This window comes from Diplotaxodon limnothrissa, linkage group LG22, assembly GCF_057381915.1.
Source record: "Diplotaxodon limnothrissa isolate DT_005_m linkage group LG22, D_limnothrissa_male_GT1.1, whole genome shotgun sequence".
Taxonomy (NCBI): Eukaryota; Metazoa; Chordata; class Actinopteri; order Cichliformes; family Cichlidae; genus Diplotaxodon; species Diplotaxodon limnothrissa.
The window spans coordinates 5,819,061-5,843,094 of record NC_140616.1 but is presented as its reverse complement, the minus strand read 5'-3'; the positions used below and the strand labels follow the sequence as shown (position 1 = coordinate 5,843,094).

Here is a 24,034-nt window from a genome sequence, read left to right as displayed (position 1 = left end):
AATATGTAGCATTGCTGCTTTATCAAGCTCATCAATTAGATTTGGATGATTTGTGACATTTAACAGGCAAGAATAGAAAGCAGAGGAAGTTGCATATAATTTAAGAGATCATTACAGTCCCTTTAAGATACAAGTCTTTTCCATAATCAGCACGATTTGAGATTAGCTCTCTAATCTGAGTGTCAGGCAGAGATTACACTCCCTTGCAGAAGTACATGCAAACAGCTGCAGACAGAGGAAGAATAGTTACTTCTATTCAAATTAGAAGGAGCGCTGACAGCTACACAAAGCTTTGCGTATAACTTCTAATGTTGAAATTTGTGTCACGCGGACAATCATGCTGCAGCAGATAGAAATACAACATTTGCGTCAGCAACATTTCCAGCAGCTTTACTCAAATTTGCAGCGACCGAATGATGCCTGGAATCACATGGAAGCTTGTTAAGAATAATTTATTTTGTTGTTATGACTGGTGAGGAAAATATACAATAAAGTTATCTCATATGAATTGGTTCTGATTTTTTGCATGCCTTCCATTTTGATTGCTCTGATTGGACAGATCTAGTGGGGTTGCCATCGTGTCTGTTACTGTTAACTGACCTGCGTTCTTATACAGGCACGAGACCAATTTGTTAAACCGTCATCAGATTAAGACAGAAGTGTGTTTTTAAATAGTTTTTACACATGTATTGCAGCCCTCAACTTCTCTATATTGTTATTTCACAGCACAAACCACAAACACAGTGAGCGTGACTCACTGTCGTTAGCTTGCCACTTCCCTTGTAAAAAGGTGGACTGTGGTGATGTGCAAATAACTCCGGTACATAGTCCAGAAGATTTACCTCTACTGAAATGATGTCATTAGTGCTGCCTACTGAACACACTAAGCAGCATTCTCACCCTAAACCACATGGAGTAGTGCTAACGTGTGAAAACAGCTTTAATTAAAGGAAGAATATTTGAAAGCAGATGTGTTTAATTGTATTTTTATGGTATATCATCTCTCGGCTGGCCTGGGAACGCCTTGGTGTTCCCCCGGATAAGCTGGAGGAGGTGGCTGGGGAGAGGGAGGTCTGGGCCTCTCTGCTTAGGCCGCGACCCGGCCTCGGATAAAGCGGATGAAGACGGATGGATGGTATATCATAGCTCTTAAAATGTTGGGTAAAGTTAAAAAATTAGGCTCAGAGTTAGGCTGCAGAAACTGCAGATTATGCAGACATTAGGTCCCACAGAAAGCATGCTGCCTCGAATATTCCTAAATCTGTGCCGTCTTAATACTCCACAACCACAGTGACAATATCAGCAACAACAGTGGTGACATACCTTACATTTAACTTGCATTAAGTCATTATCAATGTTCATAAAATTTGCATTGTACAACGCTAAGGAATTCAGTGCTAATCTAATAATAGGACACGAGAAAGCACAGGGTGCAATATGGTTAGCTTACTTACACTGCTCAACTCTAAGACGCTTAGCAGCAGATAATCTCAGATGGGCCGGCTTGAAATGGATATAACTTAACTTTCAGTGTTAAGACACTTGTACAAGGCAAGATACAGATTAGTAGATGTTTGTAAAGGTTTCTTAAGGACAGCAGTGAGAATTCTGAATGGCGTTTGATGTTTCGTGCTAATTGCCATGTCATCCATTTTAACATTGTTATTGTTTAATAACTGTTAACAAGGCATGAAGTCTGAGGTAGTGTTCAGGCTGTGTCAGACTGAACTACAATGCACACAAAAACACAGCAGAGCAACCACAATGGAAGAAATGCGCACTTTGATAACTTCACACAAAATCTGGCAAAGCACCAGTTTTGAGCAGGGTTGTACCGAGATGTGAGCTTATTTATTTGTATTTCAGAAAAACGTTTATTTCCTCTTTTCACTTCTTTGTTTTCACTCTCCGTTCCTTCACTCGTGCTTCGGCTCACTGAAGCTGCTCTCCATTTCTCTCTCTCACCCTTTGAATGGGGACATTAGGGGCCAAGATTCAATGCTGTGTTTACAAACAGTAACCAAAGATTTCTGTGGCATACTTTAAAGTAACCAAACTGATTTTTACAAACTATTGCGCAGTGTGACTGTGAGGGGCTGGCTCAATTGCTTCATGTTGGCTACTCCACCAGTCAGAAATGATCACTGCTGCAAACCCCACCCATTACATTTTCACAAGTACAAGGCAGGGACTTTTTTGGAAGTTTAAAATGGAACTTAATTTAGATGCTGGTTCCTGCAGCAAAAGCACCAAGGCCGAAACACAACACTGGGCCAATTGAAAGCGCCTTTGAGGACATTACTCTTGGCCTTTTGTTATACAAGAATAGATTGCAAAGCTAAATCAGCAACACTCTTGTTCAACTATTAACAGTAAAAAACCTTTTAAACCTTTAAAAAAAAAAAAAAAAAAAAATTGGCGATTTTATAATGGATTTTAGGACACTGCAAGTTGTAAAGGATGCAGAAAGTATGTTGTGTGTGAATATTTGGCTCTTTGTGTATTTAACCTAAACTTGTTTGGATAAACAGGAATAACACAGAGAAGATTAAGAACAAGCCGATTACAAGGCCTTTTCCTGCTGGCTCACCTTCTCTCTTCATGCCCATGGCCAGGCACTTCTGATAGCGGCAGTACTGGCAGCGATTCCTCTGTCTCTTATCCACAATACAGTCTTTATTGTCCCGACAGGTGTAGGTCAAGTCTTTTCGCACAGTTCTTTTGAAGAAACCTTTGCAGCCCTCACAGCTGTAGACTCCATAATGCTTACCTAAGAGAAAGGGGAAAAATTGCTTTTAATCATAGATGAAACTAACTCAGAGGCAACACAAAGAAAGTAGCTGTATTTTAGACGTCTACTCACCAGAGGATCTATCTCCACAGATGGAACAAAGACGTTTCTGGGAAAGCATCGGCCCAGGGCTGTGAGATGACAGCTGTTTCAAGCCCAGTGGAGGTTTCACATCATCGGAGCTGCTCACTGCATGAAGCCCCGACATCGACACTGTTGAGTTGATCTGAGAAAGCAACAGAAAAGATGCAGAATGCAATGACAACCAGGCTTTTTATGATACATTATTCACTATTCCCTTTTCATCTCTGTAAGAATCCAAAGACTGTGTTTAATATTACGATCTAGACTGCACTATAAACTTTAGAGGACACTGAAAATGAAACATGGGCCCTTTGCAACTAATTTTTTAACCTACTTACTCTTCTCTCTCTGCCATATGGTTGAAAACAGACAGCTATTAGAATCTTCCATGTAAATAACAAAAAACAGAAAACAATATAAATGGGCTCATAACAAAGAACAAACATTCCTGATATCAAAGACAAACACTAAAGCAAAAACAGCATTTTTTAAATACTTTGTGTTTAATGTTGAGCATATACAACGTGAAATATTTTGAATGACACTGATTTACAGAGTAAAGTTGGTTTAGCCATCACTTTAGCTGGAGCAAGCTCTAAATCCTACAAAATGACGGATACATCCACATGTACTGAACCATACTAAACAAAGCAAAATGTCACCTGGGGGCTGCTAATTGGGCCGTAACCCACTGACGGTGTGCCAGGTAGGCAGGGAGACCCCAGCGAAGAGCTGATAACAGAAAAGGGGGAACCAATGCTGCTGATGGGGCTATTGACCCCGGCAGTGGTGATGGGAGGCAGGGAGGTCATGGAAGCTGCAGCTGAGGGAACCAGCGGAGGGGAGCGCTGGCCCGAAGGTGGGGAGGACACAGACGAACTGTCTGGGCTGTGGGAATCTGATAAGAGACAGCAAGATGAACAACACAGTAAATTTCATTATTCATAATAACAGCACACAGCAAAAATGCCTAAGTCTATGGATGGCTTTCTCTGTGATGTTTCATCAGTTAGATGTGTGTGAAAAGTATGGAAAACAAACTGCATTACGTGAGAGCTTACACTAAGAAAATATAAAACAACTGCTTAACACTTTAGTTCAACAATACCTAAAGTAACTTAAGCCTTTAAGTCATCAGGAGCTCCACAATATTGTCACATGACAAAACTAAAAACATTATTTCTACAAGGGATGTTGCAACGTGGATCAAGCTTTTTTATAAGCTGCTTTACAACCATGCAACCCCATCAGTAATGTCCATCCACCGTTTGCTCTTCCTGTCATATGGAGTGCAAGGATCAGTGCCCCAGCAAAGCTCAGTTGAGTCACTTGTTTACATTTGGGTCACACGTCACCAGCAGGTAGGATCGACTCCTTCACAGCTTGGTTGTAGTCAACAGTTTGTTTTGGCCTCAAGTGGTTTCCACCGTTATCAGGAACAGCTTCCCTGCATAATTTGCAAAGCACTGTGCTTTGTTGGAGCTTGCTGAAGACGCTCCTTTTTTGAGCGGTAAATTATCATTGGATGCAGACACGGGGCTCCTACTCGTACAACAGATGTGCCCAGGCTCATCTCATTTAATTATATCATGATGTCCTCCTGAGACCCAGCCTATTCATTTATGTCCTCTGTAATGGAAATTTGTTTTTGGTCTATATCTTTTGACTTATTACTAAAGCTACCCTACTAAGTCCTGATGTGCTCAATTTAGGACATCCTTACCTTTCCAGTGATATCTCGTGTGACTGGGTGGCCTCTTTTAGCTCCATAGAGGCAGGAAATTATAAAAAAAAACAAAACGTTAAACTGAAAGATACTTTTTTTCTTTGGTTCTCAGGAGGATATGCCATTTCTATATACGTAAAGATACCTGTGTTATCGTGGATGAGGTGATATAAATTTCCCTTTGCTTTTAACATTGACTTTAGGGCGAAATTAAGTCAAATCGAACTCAGTAGTTATTCCTTACATTTCTAAAGGAAATAAAAATTCTTACTACAGCAATTTGCATGAGTTTTAGCAGAAATGTGTGTTTGTTCTATGTTATTGGTGCAATATGTGAAAAATATGAATATTAATATGAATAAATGTACCTCATTTGTCTGAAGACCCTATTTGACTGTGCAATTTCAATCAGATTTATTTTAAAAAAAACAATGACACAAAATATTGTTGGAAATAATATGTAAATTGTGTTCTTCCCCATCATCATTCCTTAAACTAGTCTGTCCCTTCTACAGCTGGCTGTGCTGCATTCTTGCTGCTGTGGGCGATGTACTGGCTGCCGTCTGATGTAATCACTCCCCCCCCCTTTTTTTCCCCCCCAGGAACAAAAATCAGGGAATCACGTTGTCTCATAAATCATCTACTGCAGGCCAGGAAGAAAACAGTTATTTCAAAAACAAATCAACAAAGTCAACGAATTGTGCCTTACATTACTCAGATTTAGGGCTGAACGATTATGGAAAATAATCTAATTGCGATTTTTTGCCCCAATATTGCGATTGCGATGCGATATGCGATTATTTTTTAAGGTCTTTGTCTTCTGTATTATTAAACAAAGACAAGCAATACTATGGAACTCCAAAGTGTTCAAAATTAAATAAATAAATAGGTCAAGATGAAATAAATAACTATGTGAATAAATAAGACACAGATATGTAATGTGAGAATGATATTGTGAAATCATGGAACACATTTTGAAAACAATGCTCATTATTGTGAAATATATTGCATTCTGCTATATAAATTTACTTATTATTGTGAAATATTATTTCATGGTCATTATTTTTCACAATAACAGAGATTATTCCTGAGGCATTTTATTTATTTCCAGCTGTTTTTAGTCCAAAATGACCTTTTTTCAAAGTCAGTCTTTATTTCAAAATCCCGTTTTTCCCGATGGCCTATTTATTTCATAATGCGACTTTTCAGCAGAATGACTTTGTCTGTCAATCAATGTAAGTGGGCTGGACCTTTGCACCTATTGGCTTATCGTTTACCATCGACTAGTTTTCCTGGATACCGGCTCCGCGGACGGCTGCTACAGCTAGCAACAGCGTGCTAGGTCAAAAGTCACGGAGGATGGCGGACTGGTGTGAACTTCAGCCAGTTCTGCTCATTTAAGCAAATCAGAGAGGGATCATTTACCTGTAGATACTGTTTTGAGTCGTTTAGATGATGTTTCTGAAATGTCTGGATGATAATTGCTCTTCAAAATCTTAGCATCGATGACAGCATTGTCGAAGGTTTAAGAGCAATTCAGCACCGTGTTCGTTTGGAATACGCCGAGGAAGAACAGTCTTCAAATGTTGGCCGTCCACGTCTAGAAATCCCGGTGCAGCACTCAGGACTTTAGTGCTGTCCGGGATAACCATCGGGGTAATTGCCGATACGTTTTCTGTGTCTCCGAGCACAATTAGGAGGGAAATGACGGAGGAAGGTCTAAGGTAAGTTTATGCTGTAATTGAGCACCTGTGTGATTCTGTACACAGCATTGTTTAGATGTTGACCTTAATTATGACGTTTGACAATGAATTATTATCGCTTACTTTTTTTTGTTACTGTCTAAAGTGGGGCAGCTACGGCTAAAGCTATCGGCGCCATCTCGGCGTTGAGACACGTTTAGCAGTGTTAGCTGTTAGTGTGTTAACTCGGAGACTGGGGTCAGTGGAGCCTGTAGGAACCTTTTACACAGAGAGTAGACCCACCAGCTTTCCACAGTCTACTTACTTATCACATCTTGTTAGACAACAGGGTCATTAGTGCTTTAAATAGTACATAGTTGAATGTTTCATTGCTGTTTGCAGTTGATTGTTCTCTGATAATGCATAACAAGGTTGATGTTAAATAGCGAGTTTATTGAAATGGTTTTGTCTATTTCAGCAGCATTATAGATATACTTTCTCTGGTGTCTTCGGCAAAGCTAAAACAAGAATACATTTACATCCTTGGTTCTTTCAGCATTAATTGGAAAACTTTGAGATTTGCTGTGTGTCTCCCAAGCCATTCTTTTTTATCCCACCTGTCAGGTATAGATGGCAATACTTTAAACAAAGTTAAATTTGTTATACCTGAAGAGAACCAATCCTGACCTAGAATGGGTGAATGAATAATTAGTTGGTAGCCAATGCCTAAGCAACTCACATAGGCCCTGGCAGACTCAATAAGTCCATCTAGGAACAGCTGCAGGAAACACCTCTTCAGTTTAGATTTAAAACATGTGCATGCTCTTTCAGGTTGATGAGGATTATGGTGTGGACTGGACAGGACAACATAATCGCCGCCCATCAAATGAGATCACCATTCCTGAGATTCAGCTCCCAGATGCACTGAATGAACAAGACCCTGCTGTGCTACCAATACTTCAGAATCACTTGTAGAAAGACATTATTACATTTAATCAGTTTCTATGTCAGGAGGATTTTTTTTTTTTTTACAGCTTTGTAGCTAATACTGACTCAAAACAGCATAACCAATTTCATTTTCAACAAAACAGTGAGTGGCTATAAAACAGGATTTGTTTTATACAGCTGTCACTTTAATGATATTCATTTCTTGGTTGGATATACAGTACATGTCAACTCTGAGCAGATTTAATACAATGAACACAGTAAAGTAGTGTAACATCTTAATTCAAATAATTTTTTCTAGAAATTTTTTTTGTATCAGTAGCGAGTATAAACAAAACATATTGTGTAATTTATAATGTACAGTGAACAACTGATTTTGATATCTGAACTCTTCATCAGTTTATATTAAAAAAGCCATAAATGCACACCTGTAGTGTGTATTTTTCACTGTCAAGTGTATTAAAAAGAACTAGAACTCACTAGATTGTCCGTTTCTTTGAACACTGAGTACAGTAATGTGATGCAAGAAATAAGAAATGGTCTAATTTTACCATGTGGTTATGGAATCAATCGTAAACCAGACCAAAACCTGAGTCAGAGTTGAGACACACCTGAATGTCCATTAGAAATGACTCATAGGTACAGTAGTGTGCAGGAAGACGTAGTACTTCAAAACCGGTGGAAGACTTTGGAAGATTGCTGTTGACCACTTCCACAGTCATTTCTCGGCAAGACTTCCCATCCTGTCCAAAACTTGATGAGGGCTTTTTGTTGTGCACAAGATGCTGCAACAGAAGATTGTTTTAAACTATAATGACATCCTATATTCATTATTTTGAATCTTTTATAGAGAAATACCATAAAAGATGACCACTTACATACAGGGCACCAGACATTTTTGCCCCACTCAAATTGCTGTTGTAGCTTTTATAGATATTTTTATGTTAACAAAGCTAAAAGTAGTCTACATACAATTCTAGTGCAACTGATAATGCCACCACTTATGTATTGCATGGAGCAAATAACAAAACAAAATTATACTATAGTGTAGAACTGGGCGATATAACGATATGTATTGCGAAATAACTTTTTCTCAATAGAAAAATTAAACTATTGTGATAGACCTCACCGCTCGTCCTTTTATAAAAAAAATATATATATCGTGATATGAAAAAATCTCATATCGCCCAGCTCTACTATAGTGTACTTTGTTAATGACCCAAGATCACTGGACTGTATGTAATTTACCAAAGTATAATCAGAGAAAACCAATGGCAAAATACCTATCGCAGCAGACTTACCATTTTCAATGAAGGACCGAAGGTAACCTGCCACTCTGCATTTATCCTCGAGAGCATTCCTCTTCTTCCTCATCTTCATCTTCTGTGGCAGGCCACAGTCATTTTATAGCTTTACTTATCTTGTAGTCTTAAGAGCATCAGCAACATTAGGTGTATTTTTATTAAATGTAACCCAGCTGTTCAACTAACCCAAGCATACAAAACAGTATATTGGTGTTTTGTGTCAACAATTAATGTTCATCCTTCATAAATTAACCAAATAGCTTTACTATTCAGATGTTAAAAGATGTGACCTGACCTTACCTCACAACAGGGAGCAGTCTCTGATTCCCTTGGTAAGAAAAGAGGAATGATGTCTGATCTTTCTGTCAGAAGCGGCCATACCATGGTTTCCTTAAGCCCTTTCCTCAGCTGCTTGACTTGACGACTTGTTTGTGTTATGACCTACAACGGTGAGACCAAACCAAAACTGAAGTTGGAGTCTGTAAAGTGACACACACTTTAAATGTTAAATATTTAAAGAACATCCACTGTACTAGTAAAAGCATTTTCAAATTATACCCACTTACAAAATCACTACGTTGAACTAAAATTGCTTTCTTTTCTTTCACATAGATTACTTGTCTTCCATATTAGCACAGAAGATAAGCCACTTTAAAACAGTCATGAATAACTATTACCTACAACAATGTAAATAGTAATACAGACATTAACCCAGAAGACAATTATTTTCTCTTACCTAATTTATAGAATTCTTTGCTATGATAAAAAACAGTATTAAAAAAAATCTGTGACTAAACTGTTTAAAAAGCTCATATTTGGCAGACAGACAGACTAACCAAGCAATAATAACATATCGTTACTTACCCTGAACAGCGTTTCGTGGAGTGGAGCTAGCTGTGATAGCGTTAGCATTTGCTAACGTTAACCCTGTGCGGTTGTGATGAGAACTTGGACCAGGGACCACTTCATCTCCAGTACACTGCTGCAATACTCAGACTGAGGTGAAGACGTTCAATCTAAGCGGTTAGCAAGTTCTTTGAGTAACTCAGAAACGGACTTGTTTCCTGCAGCCATGCCCTTCACAAGAATTGATACACCTGTAACGTTATTCGCGCCCAGTGTTTTGCATTTGTCGGTGCCTTAAGTTTATTTTGAGCTGCATACTGCCGCCAGCTGCATAGGAGACGCATTGCACCATTAAACCTAAATCGACAATTCATGTGCTATTACTTATGTCTGAGTAAAGGAGCAACCAATCACACAACTGGCTCCGCCCTGTCTCTCTTGATTGACAGACAAAGTCATTCTGCTGAAAAGTCGCATTATGAAATAAATAGACCATCGGGAAAAACGGGATTTTGAAATAAAGACTGACTTTGAAAAAAGGTCATTTTGGAATAAAAACGGCTGGAAATAAATAAAATGCCTCAGGAATAATCTCTGTTATTGTGAAAAATAATGACCATGAAATAATATTTCACAATAATAAGTAAATTTATATAGCAGAATGTAATATATTTCACAATAATGAGCATTGTTTTCAAAATGTGTTCCATGATTTCACAATATCATTCTCACATTACATATCTGTGTCTTATTTATTCACATAGTTATTTATTTCATCTTGACCTATTTATTTATTTAATTTTGAACACTTTGGAGTTCCATACAATACATCATATAGTATGGCCAATACTATATTACATTAATTTTAAACTGTTCTTTCCTGGAAGACAGACCTCTGTTATGATGACATGAGGTGATGCATGAATTGATGACTGACATTTTTATTTAACTTCTTCAATCACAACAGTATATTTGAACATACACAATAGTTTATTTTTAGCTTACAAACATCTGAGCATAAAGTGCTGACAAGGAACCCTGGTGTAAACATTAAAATGAAAGTCAGTACAATGTGCAGATTGCAGAAATATACATAAAAAAAATCAGTGGCTTTACCACACTCAGTTTTTCGACATCTGTGAACTACTAGACAGTCATTCAATTAAAAAATAATATTAAATAAATAAAACTAATAAATAAAAAATACACACATCTTACTGATCTCTGCAGTCAGTAACATTACACATAAAGTGCAAACATAATAGCAATTGTATAAACACACACACAAACACGCCTTTAAAGTTTAAAGGCGTGAAATTGGACGGTCTAGCCTTCTGATTAGCTAATCAGAAGGCTAGTTCTGATTAGCGTCACCGCTGTCTCGGTGGAGTTTAATAAACTCGGCCGTCTGCTTCTTGCTATCTAAAATATAACCAGACACTGGTGTAAATTCTCGACTGTCTCATACTTCTGTTTAATAAGTTTTCTGTTTGACGTTTAGTCAGCTGTGTGAAAACCAAGGAGGAACCCACCCGGGGGATTAATAAAGTTTTATTTTATCTAATCTAATAACTTTAATCTCAGCCAAACCGATTTACTCACGAACAAACAAAACACTGAAAAAAGCCCAACAATAACATTTTTAGGTTGTCTAAGTGACTTATATATTACGTTTAACCCGAGCAGCGAAACTCCGCGGTGATCTGAAAATGATGTGCCGGGAGTTGTGCCGTTCTCGGCCGCATCAGTAACCCTCGAGCTCCCGGCTAGCTGTCGAGCTGGTGGGTAGCAGACGCCTCTGAAAACGTCGAAGCACTTTTGCAAATATGGGATATCTTGATAAACCGAGCAGATATTTGATGTTTACACAACTACTTTCTCGCCTGAAAATATGTTAAAAGTTTATTTTGTGACCCAGAAAGATTAGTAATTTTAAAACTTAGTAGCGGCCGCCATTGCTGGAAACTGGAGTTTGGCTGGGCCGCGCTATGAATTCTGGGATATGGTAGTAATTTGGACAGCCTTCGGCGCGTCGCTGTGACGTAATCGGTCTACAAATGTGGCCTCAGGAGGATGCAGCCCATGAATTTGGACATGTCCAGAGTATAATCGCAGCCTTTGCGGTTAGAAAATTGCACTTGATCATGTCGCGATATTATCGCAAATGCGATATATCGTTCAGCCCTACTCAGATTTGTGTGTGTGTTTAATTTTAAGTGGTGCATACTTTCTCAGCTGTTCATGTATTTCAGGGGAAAATAAATAAATAAATCCCCATTACTGGCACGAGTTGTTATTACTTTCCTGGCTTGGGAATAAAGGTTCAAAGTGCTGATAGTCTGAAACGTTTTGGATCGAGGTTAATGAAAAACAGAATCAAAGAGTGAAGAGTGCCTTCTTTTTAGCACAGTAACAACTTTATGATTGCCTCACAGTGAATTATATACATAATTTATTTTTTAGCTTTGACATGTTTTTATAGTACATTGGTTAATTCTATTCCTACATTAGAACCGGCAAGTTGAACACCGATTCAATCAAATGGGAGATTTTATTTTTAACAGTAAAACAATTATTAAAACCTACTTACTTTTAGAAGAATGGCAGATGATATTTTGGACACCACACACTGATTTATTTAAAAAAACAAAAAACAAAACACTTCTACCTGGTCAGCTGTGTCAGATGTAACACATAAATGGTAAACGGCTGTATTTGTATAGGGCTTTACTAGTCCCTGAGGACCCCAAAGCGCTTCACACATCCAGTCATCCACCCATATACACACACACACACACACACATCTGTTTAAGCTTTAGCACTGTGATGTTTAAGCAAGTCTTGTTTTAGTTTCTGTTCCTTCATACCACATATCTTTCATAGCTACGATTTTACAACAGATAATAATGTAACATTGATCTATTATTAACACTAGTTTCCAGATGCAAGTCATCTAGACAATAATCCTGTCTGCAGTGCTGAAAGATTAATCTTTGCACATTAGTTCTTCCTTTTGCTTACCTCTGCTGTCTCCCATGATGGTGGTTGGGGCACAGGGGCTGACTGACAGCTACAAGCCGACGTGCTTCCGTCTCTAACAGCCCGATATCAAACTCTAGACCGCGGACTGAGGCCCGGGCCGGAGTTTTTTTGGGAACCCAAAAACGGCTCTGAAATTCCAACAGAAGAAATAGCACCGTATAAAACAGGAGTGTGACACAGAGGGTCCATTTGGGCATAAAGATGCAAAACAAAACTATCGTGGCTCCTATCTTTACACGGCTGTGAATTCTACCTGTGCTTAGCATTAGAAATATTTGCGTATTTGATGCATTTTAGGTGATTTTACGTAACGTTACAGCTGGACGTTTTAAAGCAGCCAGCTGCTCAGCTGATGCCAAGATTGTCTTTTACAGTACAGATCGAAACACCCGTGTTATATTCCGCAAATAAGCAGCATGCTGATCCCAAAACACTGCTCATCTTATCTTGGTTCAACGAGGTGAATAAAACACCCCAAACCAAATGAGATGGAGCCCAGACAGATGGCAACAACCCATCGTTTCTCCACGCTAGCCAACGTTAGCCAAAGCTCGTAAACTAACCTAGCTAACTTGCAATGTCTGTGACTACCGAGAAGCAGAGTGGCTTGTATTACATCAAAATCAAGTGGCATTAGACCGATTAACACTTCCGTTAAAGCTAACAAGCTCTGGTAATAAATTGCGTGAAAAGCATAGTTTAAGTTGGCAAAACAAGCCTATCGCTAAAGCTAACTACACTTAGCTACGTAACTTGGCTAGCATGCTAGTTACCACGAAAGCTTCGAAGGAGAGCGAAACTACCGAGAACAAGCCACCCCATCACCCAGTCCTTCTTCCCCTAACTATGCAATCTTTTTAAAAAGATGCTGAATATTTTAAGTAAATATTTCGTGCAAATAAATGGAAGTTACTAACGGTTTAGCGGCTCAGCTTCTCCGCATGAAAAGATGTGGCGACTAGGCCTCGTGTGTGTCTGTCTCTCCCCCCCACTTTGCCTCGTAGTCAACCCTCCCTCCCCCTGCAAGGATGAAAACATGATGATGATGGTGGAGGATTTGGCTTAGTGCTCTCTCACAGCTCAACGCTGGCTTCCCTTGCTTCTTAAAGCAGGACGTGGACTGTGCGGAGTGTTGTGCCCCACATGTCACTGAGTGAGGGAGACAACATCCAGCGAGAGGGTCAAGAGGTCAAGACTAGTTCAGCTCAGTATGTCAGCTGCATAGATGAAAAGGTTACTGGCAGACACTGAGAAATCAATGCTAATCATAATAATCCTTTATAGCCTTTGTGGTCAGATTCAGTATTCAAAACACTTAACTACCTAATTATTCAAAAATATTCTTTTGTTATTGCAGGAGGTGCAGATATGTAAGGCATACAGAAGAGACTGATGGTTGAAAAAGAAACATGTTAGTGGCTGCTTTGCACCACAAAGGTAAAAAAGAAAAGATTTTTCTTTGTGTTATCAAGAAAAAGCTATGCATGTCCCAATACAATGCAAATTCAGCTGTGTTTACCACAAATGTACTTTTTATTCATTGTAAATATATCAGCTGTGAAAGTTATTAATAGTTTATATTCTCAACAGCTGCATTGGCAACAACAGAGAATGTTCAAGCAGATTTGTTTTCTGTTATTGATGATCTTTTTTCCCATTTTCCTTTTCAAAAGGGGTGTTGGAAAAGTCTGTTGCTTTATGTAAAAGGGAAATAATTTAGAACTTGATGAAGCATCTACAATCAGTTTATATAAACATAAAAGAAACAGCAATGAGATCTGAGGAGAAGTCACATAATTTGTAATGATTTCACAGTGCTAAGGTGACTCAAGCGTAGATGCCTCTATTCATACATTAACACTAGTTAAATGCAAGATTTCTTCTTGATGGAAGAAATCCATCAGTGAAGAAATGCTGGCACTCACAATTGTCACAGTTTTTGTTGCTTTTGCCAAAATTAATGTTTATATATCTGTCATACATTAGTCTTTTGGGAATGTTTATCAAGGTAACAGCTTAGTTTAGTTAGCTTACTCAGCTTTTAGTTTTTGTGTCTGAGATGTATCGACATTACTAGCTGGCTGAACTGGCTGAGTTCAGATTTATTAGTTTAGAATGAGTGAAAAACGTTCCCTGTCATGCTTTTCTTGCTTTCATGTGGTCTGCCAGCCTGTGCATTTTACCTAGATTAATTAATTATACCATCAATGAACTGCAGTTTTGACATTGCTTACATTTTGACATAAAATATAAGAAATAATCCGTTACATTTTGAAATATTAGAGCCAGAATGTGTGTGAATGTTACAAATTTACAAACCCTAGTGCAAAATAGTTGGAACATTATGTACTTAATGTAAATAAAATCAGAATGCAATGATTGCAATGGGTGAGAACAGGATGATTGCAATGGGTGAGAACAGGCATCAAACTGGAATAGTATTTAATGCATGACTAACGAGGATTATAAAAGTAGTCAGCAAATTTGATAAAGTCTGTTTAGCATGAAGGGATATAAAGTACACACTCTTAATTCACCTTTCACGTCATCGGTTTAACCTGATGTCAGTGGGGATTGAACATTTATATGGAAATTTACTGAGAATCAGTCCCTGTTTAAACTGGCTTAAACTGTGTGATCCGAATGTTTTGCCTCCATTTTTACAATTTCTGTTTTTATTAATGCAGAAATCAGCAGTGAGATCAAACCCAGTGTTATACAGCAGTGTTATACAAAAGCCTGCTCCTGTGTTCACAAACTGTGTTTCAAAAACAACTAATGGAAAACCCATGATTCCCAATTTAGCAGGTTCTTCCTTCCATCTGCTGTGGCTGAATTCTTTAAGTTTGTTGGTGCTTTGTCACCCTCAAGGGGACTAAAATGGTATGACACGACAACAAAAAGCATGATGTGATAAATATGCTCCAGATTTTATTGCAACACTGACAGATACTGTTTTCCAGTTGAATACTTTTAAGAGAATAATGTGTTTTGCCACATTATCTCATAAACTTTGTGGAACTTTTCTACTGTTTGTAAGTTAAATTAACTTCATAAACATTATAAATAATTTTAGTGATTTAAATAATGAGACAAAACCAACAACCAGCAAAACCTGTTATCCTTACTTATGTGTGAAAATAAATTGTAATATATTTGTCAGTTTTCAACAGGAAAAATAACTTAATTAGTTGATACAATAACATGTAGACTTAACTGAAGAGTTTACCACATAACTCCAGAAGAAGAAACACATCGAAACACAAAGACAAATTTTTAAATTGTAGTTTTATTATTGGTGCTCTTAATACAATTACACACATGGCAGTGATATCAAAGATAAAACACAGACGAGACACATAAGAGCAACAGCTGCATTTCAGTGGTTCAGGAGATTTCCTTTTTTGTCTGCTAACACAGTGACACATTATGTTTTGAGTATATCTCTGTAATCTGAAATTTAATACTGATAGTATGAAATTAAATCACGTCAATCTACTTACAACACCAGCTGGAAAACATCTGCACTCAGTTGCTTCGTCTACGTCCCACAGTCCTCTTCACATTCATCAGTTTTTGTGTTTGGACTGTGCATTCAGTCTGCAATAAAAGAAATCCATTTCCAGTTTAAATGCAGTCAGAATTTCGTGTTTTGTCACTGAGCATTCAACCTGGTAGAAAAGATCCTGAAATTACTCATAAAAGCCTGAACTTTGATCTCACGCTCAGTCTTTCAAACCTGTGCCACAACACAAAGCACTGCAAACGAACTGTCCCAGTATTTTAACCTGCACTGTACAGTACATCTGCATGAGCAACTGCATGCGTGTGACCACATGTGTGTAAGTGCTGCATGAGGGATTAGCCTCAGTGTGTGTCCACCAGTGATTAGCCTGGTCAGTGGGCCTGTTGTGTATTCACTCAGGCCATTAGCATATTAATGCAGCCTCGCTCTTGATCTCCCTCCCGCCCTCTCTCTCTCGCGCTCAGCCTCTCCCTCTCTCTTTCTCTTTCTCCATACATATTTCCAGACCGAGTTGTCGCTTCCTGCAGCTTCAATCTATAAATCTTACCAATTTACGCCACTCGTGCTGTGAAGCAGCGAGCAAACTCGCCACAGAGATTTCAAGGTGCTTGCTCTTCTTTTCCCTCCAAAAACTGTCCTCTTGTCCTTCTCTCCCTCCCTCTCTCCGTCAGATCCCTGCCTTCTTTTTTCATCCCACTCCCCAGCTTGCTCCCTCTCTCCCTCCACCTCATTCAAATCCTTTACTTTCACTCATTTTCCCTCTTCTTTCTCCAAGCCTGGCCCCTCGAACTTTGTCAAACAGAGGGAAACACACAGAAGCAAACTCACAGGGGCAAACACAGAGGAGGAGACTACACACACACACACACACACACACACACACACACACACACACACACATATGCGCACACAGAGTAACACACACAAACTCCCTCCCCTCATTCATTCTACTTTTCTGTCACTCTCACCCCTTCCAGTGCAAATTTAGCAGGACCCTCTCTAGACTCTGGTGCTGAAGTGCGAACCGGACACATTCAACTGTACTTAACGCGGTGAGAGCTATTCAGTCTTTTCTGCTCCACAGACAGACTCTTACCTCCTTTCCAAAATGGGACCCTCCTGATCTGCACTGCCAGGCATCTCCAAGCATTTAGACTTTGCACCTGTGCGGAAAGAAAAATACATATTAGTGAAACCAAATGTCACCGGCAGCCAACTGGCATTGATTTAATCACATCTCCGAGAAAGTTTGCATTATTTAGCAATTGTGCACATTATTTGCGTTTTGTAAATGGCCAGATTAATTCAAGATGAAGTTCTTTCTCTTTACTATTCCTTTGGCTGCTTTCCACCTGCTGCCTCTGTTTGGTGCCAGTGCTTTTCAAATCAGTGATGATATTAATTATTCACCAGCTTCTCTTCACTGCACACCTAGATTGACTGAAATATTTACAATTTAAGAGCTTGTCATTTGTCACAAGTGAAACCTTTGAGCAGTTTTCTAAATAATGCTCCCGTGGGGGGGAAAAAGTTAAGCTGACCTCCAAAAAATGTCAAGAGAGGTTCTTACGGGCTTTACATTTACATAAACACACACTCTGCTCCTTTCTCTGTTTGTCTTTCAGTGTCTTTCACTCGTCCACCCGCAAAGCCGCCGGGTTAGAGCCCATCAAAGGTGGTTTCTCCCTCGCTGATTTTCAGAGGTCAGGGGCGTGATGTCCATCCACAACTCCTGGTTTCACAAAAGCACATGCAAGAATTGCGTTTGGACAATCAGCTCCGGACCTCCATCCTTTTCTTGGTCATCCGTAAGTGTGCACACTTGGACACTCGGGTGCATAGCCTACTTAAAGTAGGCTTCAGTCCACTAAGGCCAGAGACTGATTGGTGTTGGTCCACCCAAAAAATATTTTCTCCACTTGTTGAGCTTTACTTTCATAATGGAGGATGAACAAAAAAAACTAAAAGGATTGTGAGCCCATCACACAGGAATGAGCGGGAAGGCGAAGAGAAAAAAAAAGAAGAGAAAAGAAACAGAAAGCTTTAACTCATGCTTGTCCTCTGTGCCGGTGACACCATGATGAACGAAGGGGTCACCACCCGGGGGCAGGCCCGTCCAAAGGGAGCCAGCGATGTGACCTTGTACAAAAGAAGAAGTGAATCCCCCAACGGTCACACGGATCAAAGAAGACAAAAGCCTGAGATGATAACTCAGCACAGCAGTGGAGCACATTATTATCAGACACATGAGCAGAAGCAGTAGTAAATTTCACAGAGTTCGATGCAGGCGGGTGGACGTGGGAGGGCCTGCAAACGAAAAACTAAAGCTCTGACCCGCTCTAATCTGATTTGCCGTACGCAACATTTTCTCTTTATCTGATTCGCTCCGTGAGGCGTTTTCTCTTTCTGTGGGACCCCATCTTTATCCAAATGATGTGGTCTTTGGTGAGGCCTGGTCTATTCATGGGAACCCCATGTGCTGTGTGCCCACCATTGAGGTGCAGAGTAGCATGGCCACAAAGGATGGCAGCATTTCAGAAGGTCCTCTCCTTACAGTTGAAGTCTCTGTTCAGGATAAAGTTTGTGGTTAAACCACAAAACCAGAAAATCCAACAAATGTAGTAAAATTATAAAAAAGTGAAAAAAAGGTGTTAATTATGGTCTAAACTGCTGAAATAAAGAGGAAGAGAGTTTTATATTGCAATATTTAACTTAAAAACATTTGACGTTGGTCTTGTTTGTAAAGTAAATGATTTGTGTCACGAATTAACATCAGACTGAGCGCCTGAAACTTTTTCCATGAAACTGACTTTGCAATAAAGTTTATCTTCCTTGACTAATACCTACATTTAAAATATTTGTCCTACACTTTTAAATAAAATACTGTGCTTCAAATCTCCATGAAGTGCTGGTATTAAAACAGGCCTGAAGGCCCAAACTTTGCTCTTCAGCTCCTGTTAGCACACAGGCTACTTACAGGTGTAAATTTAAAACAGTTTAAATCTGCTGGAAGAAAAAAAAAGAGAACGAAACAGCAAAAAACCCAAATAAACAAAGAAGGAAAAATACAAAAACTCAACAACAAAACGCACACAAAATCAAGAAGACAACAGTGCAGTAGCACCCAGTGTTTGAACCCTTCGTGGCCTAAAATCTGGACGACCAATTACAGCAAAAAGCATATGATGAAGTCCCTCACAGCCACAGAGCGTTCATCCTTACATGTGCGATGGACATCTCCGCCAGTCAGTCTTCCTCCCTCGGCTCTGGGCCGAATTTCAGCGGCGTCGCTGTCGACGTCTGACCGCACTTGTTCCACTTCTCCATCTTTCACTCTCTCTGCCTCTGCCTCCTCTGATCCGGCGTCCTTCTTCCTCTCCTTCTTCAACCCTTTCTGTCCGGCCCTCCCTCCGCCTTTACATTTCCTTCGCCCCTGTCTTTCTCAATTTCCCCGCCCTCTCTCTCTCTCTTTCTGTTTCTCTCATTCTCTGTCTCTCGCTCTCTCCCTCTCCTCATTTCATGCAGCGCTGGGGTTACCTAAGAGACTGGGCCTCAATGGAGAAAATCTCCTTTGGTACAATGAAATGGGTGAGAGGCAGAGAGGAGGGGAGGGGAGAGAAATGAAGGGTCTGGGGGGACTGGGTAGAATGAGGGGGTGCTGGACACAGGAGGGGAGGGAGAGTTGGGGGTGTGAGAGTAGAGGGACAGTGGGATGCAGATCTATGCAGGGATGTAAGGGGGATACGAAATCCCAAAAACTGAATAAGTGGCTTTGCTTGATTTCGCCTCAATGGTCAGTGCTTTGCTGGTTGCCTGTGATGCCCCCCCCCCCCCCCCCTCACCTGCTCTCCACTCAGCCTAGTTTGTCTAACCACAAAAAAAACAAAACAAACTACACTCATTTGAAAAGTTTGAAGCTAAATTTCCACCAAAAAACATTAAAAATGAACCTAACATGATATAATGCTCTTTTTTTAAAGGGAAATTAAAGTTTGACCTCACTTAAATGTTTTTTTTTTTTTTTTTGCAAAGCCACCATTGCCACAGATGAATACCATTTTGATAACCATGAGATTGGAGACCTCGGTGTCAGTAGTCTCCGTTTTGTTTGTTTATTTGTGTCTTTGCTGGGATCAGAGCTCCCTTTACAAAGAGTGTTTCAGCAGCATAAACTCTCTGTTCTCCAGCACAGTGCAGGCCCCATTCAGCACGAGTAATTACACTGTTCCTCTTACATCTATTCAGTGTCTCTCTCCAAGAGATGTTCCTCCCCAAAATAAAAGAAGTCACAACACATGCAACCTTGTTTAGAGGTTAGTTACTGATTAGCACAGAAACTGTTGCAGTTCATTTTCCCGGTGCACCTTATTGAGCTCTTCAGCGATTCTTTTCAGTTTGTCGCTTGTCTCTGGGTTGGCAAACAGATCCCCCGCTGCTCAGCTCTGTGTCTTTACAACTCTCCCCGAGCCCCTTTTCTCATCGAAGGATGTGAGAAAACAATGGGGCTAATAAAAGAAGCAGAGATAATTACAGCACGGCAAAGAAGTTTGCGCTCCTACGCCCCAAAACCATAAATACCGCCGGTGTAAAATCGGATATGTGGGTGACTTTAGGATGTCTTTTTACACGCTTTTCTGTGCCAACAGCGGAAACTCATTCTTATTCTCATGTATGTCCTGTGTGCATGCCAGGGTGAATCTGGGATCTCTGTGTTAATGACTCTATCAGGCCCTGATACCCAGAGGCCCCTGCTGAGGGAAAGGATCCAAAGGGATTGGGGTGTTAGAATGTGGCACAGAGGGTGGCAGAGTTGGGTTGGGGCGCGCTGTGTGTGTGTGTGTGTGTGTGTGTGTGTGTGTGTGTGTGTGTGTGTGTGTGTGTGTGTGTGCGAGAGAGAGTGAGTGTGTGTGTGTGTGAGTGAGTGTGTCTGAGGATGTGTATGTGTTTCAGACATGGGAGGGAGGGGAGGAAGGGGGTGCGGGCAGATTGTCCATGGTACTCACCCCTCCGGGCGGGGCTGAATGAAGTTATTTCCAGGCCCCTGTCCATCTGTTACCGTGGCAGCAGTGGTGACCAAGGTGTTGCCATGGCGAGGTGGACACAAAAAGGCGTGGCGTGGGAACGAGTCCAGGGGTCAGGAGTAAGGGTCAGGAGGTCAAGGGTCACAGCCAGCTGGACAGCACACAAGAGGAGGCCAGGGTGAGAAAAGAAGGAGCGAAGGTTTGATTTTCGTTTTCTTTTTCATCCTTTCTTCTCTCATTTTTTTTCACTCTAGAAGGAGACATCCGAAGAGTGGACACCAGTGGACATTAACATTGAACTGGGGTGGTGAGATAAAAAGGTGGAGGCGGAGGGGTGGGGGGTCGCTGTGGATGAAGGGAGTGAGAGGGGCTGTGGGGTTCACAGAGCAGGGCTCCCACAGCGTCCAGGCTCTGGGAGGCAGCGCTGCATTCGGCCTTACTGGTGTCTAATCGCACATTGCATTTGACAGGCAATTGACTCTGGTCAATGTACACGCAAATGCGACTATTGAGAGGATGTGGCCGGCTGCATGTGAGTGCGTGTCTGTCTGTGTGGCCGCAGTCTGCACTTTACCCGGATAAGTGATACCTCAAAAAAGACAAAAGGCCCTTTGGACAACATTTCATTCCTTTCGTTTTAGGCCTCAAAACTGCTCGCAGACAATGAGACAAACTGAAGGGAGGTAATGAATCAAACTTTCACTCAGCATGGGAAAACCATTTTCTACATGTTTTTCCCATCTCATATCATTACCTAGAACTTTTCTTTCATGCACAAATTGCTGCCCATGTACTGCAGCGAGCGGCCAGCAGCACCTTTAAAAGTTAAAAAAATGGATTAAAGCTTATCAAAATCGAATGAGGAGGCTTCTTTGCAGTGAAGGACTATCTGTTAAAGACTGTTTGCACAGTTGGAGCCTCATTTTACTGGCATCAACTGTGAGAAAGTAAATATGTGTGTGAGAGAATAATACTGAAGGAAGGCATACATGAAAAGCACAACCTGAGACCAGAGAATTTGGTTTGTTAGCAAATGTCATGTGTTTCTAATAAAATCTGCTCAGTCAGAAGTTTTTGTATTTCCTTTGGTAATGTTCAAATATGAGCTTGTGTTGGCGGAAAACTCAAAATTTAAAATGTAAAATGAAAGTGCTGAAGATAATTTGACCTTCAGTTGTTCATAGACACTGCACACAGTTCACCTTTAACTTCACCCCATGATTTTCTTTCTGTAACAGGCAGGTAACCAAATATCCAACTCAGTAAAAAGGACATGAAGTTGTTTCTAACTTGGCAGCTCACTCTGTCCAGGCAGCTCCCTCACCTGCACCAAATGCCGTACTTCAACAGTCAGAAAACTTTTCAGCTGGAGCCTCTCCTGCTGCCTGCATGACAGAAAGGACAATACTTTGATGATGTCTGACGTTCACGTGTGAAAATACCTTAAACAATATATTTTTCCCCATTTTCTCATTAAAAAGATTTTAAAATGAAAGGCTGGAGTGTGAAAAATATCAAAGTTCAATGTTTGATTTCATAGATTAAAGTCACAGTTAACACATTTTAAGTAACACCTAAAAACACCCTTGTGAGACTGAGGCCTTTATCATAGTATTTATTACTATTTATCTTGTAAAAGTGAGACTGTATCACAACAAAAGGTGTCTGATAATAAAGCTGGTAATGATGAAATGAGAGCTACACCAAGATGGATACACTAATACTGTTATTAAAACTGAATCATGTTCATAACCAGGGACAAATAAGGCATTAGACTGGTTTTAGTGCAGACACGAAGCAAAAAGGTTTGCATGTGTTGAGATGCTTTTGCAGTTGCAGCTCTTTTAAAAACACACTGTTACTCCCCTGGCCTTCAACCCAGTGTGAGCTGTCTGTGATCTTATGTTACTTTTATGAACTCGTTTATTGTTTAGCTTCTACAAATAAAACATTGTACTAGCTAACTAGCTAACTAATCAGCTGTTCTTGCAAAATATACCCACTCACATACCTGCCAGACTGAAAGATGTGAACATACAGTCTACAGGTCAGAACTGGCCCACCAAAGGCTCCAGTCTGGTTCACTCGATGGGTCACACAAGTCATTAAAAACTCCAATTTTTCAATAAAATGCACTGCTATTCCTGGCGTTCGTGTTGCTAACATGATTAACACAGGAGCAGTATCTTTACTGCTCCACATGAAGATGTAAAAACTGTTTAGTTTAGATTACACATATTCTACATGTCATGTGAAGGTGTGTGTGACACTCTTAGCTCAAAATTATTGAAGCAGACTGTAGAAAACCTGAGGTCCAAGTTGGAATTGCTCTTTCTTTTTTTCCTTAGAATTCCCAGTTTGTAAATTCATGAAACATGGTATTTTCAGGATGTATCTGTAATTTTTATAGGTCATTGTGAAGTGTTTTAAATAGATGGGCCTACGTGAGGTCAAATTGGACTACATGAACTGGACTCTCATAAGCTTTCAACTATGGCAGCAGCAAAGAGCGAGAGATTGAAATGTCCATCTGCCCCGTAGCGAACGAAATCGACGGCCAACCTCGAGCCGCATCAGTGGATAACACATTATGACAACGTGGATAAGAAGACGCTTACAATGCAATTACACACACAAGAACACACACACAGACACACAAATACATAGAATAAACACATAGGGCCCCTTTAGACTTTAATAGTTGCCGGGATGAAAGGAGTGCGGGATCCATACTCCTCTGCAGCCCACATTAATAGGATTAGGAGCAGGCTCGGGAGGACGTGGCAGGCCAAGTCCACTGCTCCGTTTGACACCTTTTGTCCACAAGCCCTGAGACGCAGATCACAGCAATAGGATGAGAGACAAAAGCTTTTGAACATTGTGTTGTAGCTACAAAAATGTCCTGATGGGAGAACGCTGAGCCTCGAGGTCCACAGCAGATAAAACGAACAGACGGCGATTTTGACAACTCAATCAATTTTCAAAATGGAGAAAACACGTTTTCACAATTTAAATCCATACAATGCCTTCACCGGCAAAGGCCTGATTCTGATAGTGATGTTTATAC

General features: G+C 40.2%; 2 protein-coding genes across 5 annotated transcripts in view; one reads left to right on the top strand and one right to left on the bottom strand.

Annotated features, from left to right (window-relative positions):
* The window catches only part of rxrba (retinoid x receptor, beta a), a 28,899-nt gene extending 15,497 nt beyond the window's left edge, over positions 1-13,402 (bottom strand). For all 4 annotated transcript variants that reach the window (XM_085346691.1, XM_085346693.1, XM_085346692.1 and 1 more), the window contains exons 1-5: positions 13,338-13,402; positions 12,400-12,548; positions 3,538-3,773; positions 2,864-3,017; positions 2,591-2,770 (exon numbers count right to left, since the gene is read on the bottom strand). In XM_085346691.1, the coding sequence (XP_085202817.1) occupies positions 2,591-2,770; positions 2,864-3,017; positions 3,538-3,773; positions 12,400-12,415 (586 nt within the window). In that variant the 5' untranslated portion in view covers positions 12,416-12,548; positions 13,338-13,402. The remainder of the gene's footprint in view (positions 1-2,590; positions 2,771-2,863; positions 3,018-3,537; positions 3,774-12,399; positions 12,549-13,337) is intronic.
* Positions 1-24,034, top strand: part of LOC146609264 (class I histocompatibility antigen, F10 alpha chain-like) — a 217,268-nt gene that overhangs the window by 169,474 nt on the left and 23,760 nt on the right. The window lies entirely within an intron of this gene.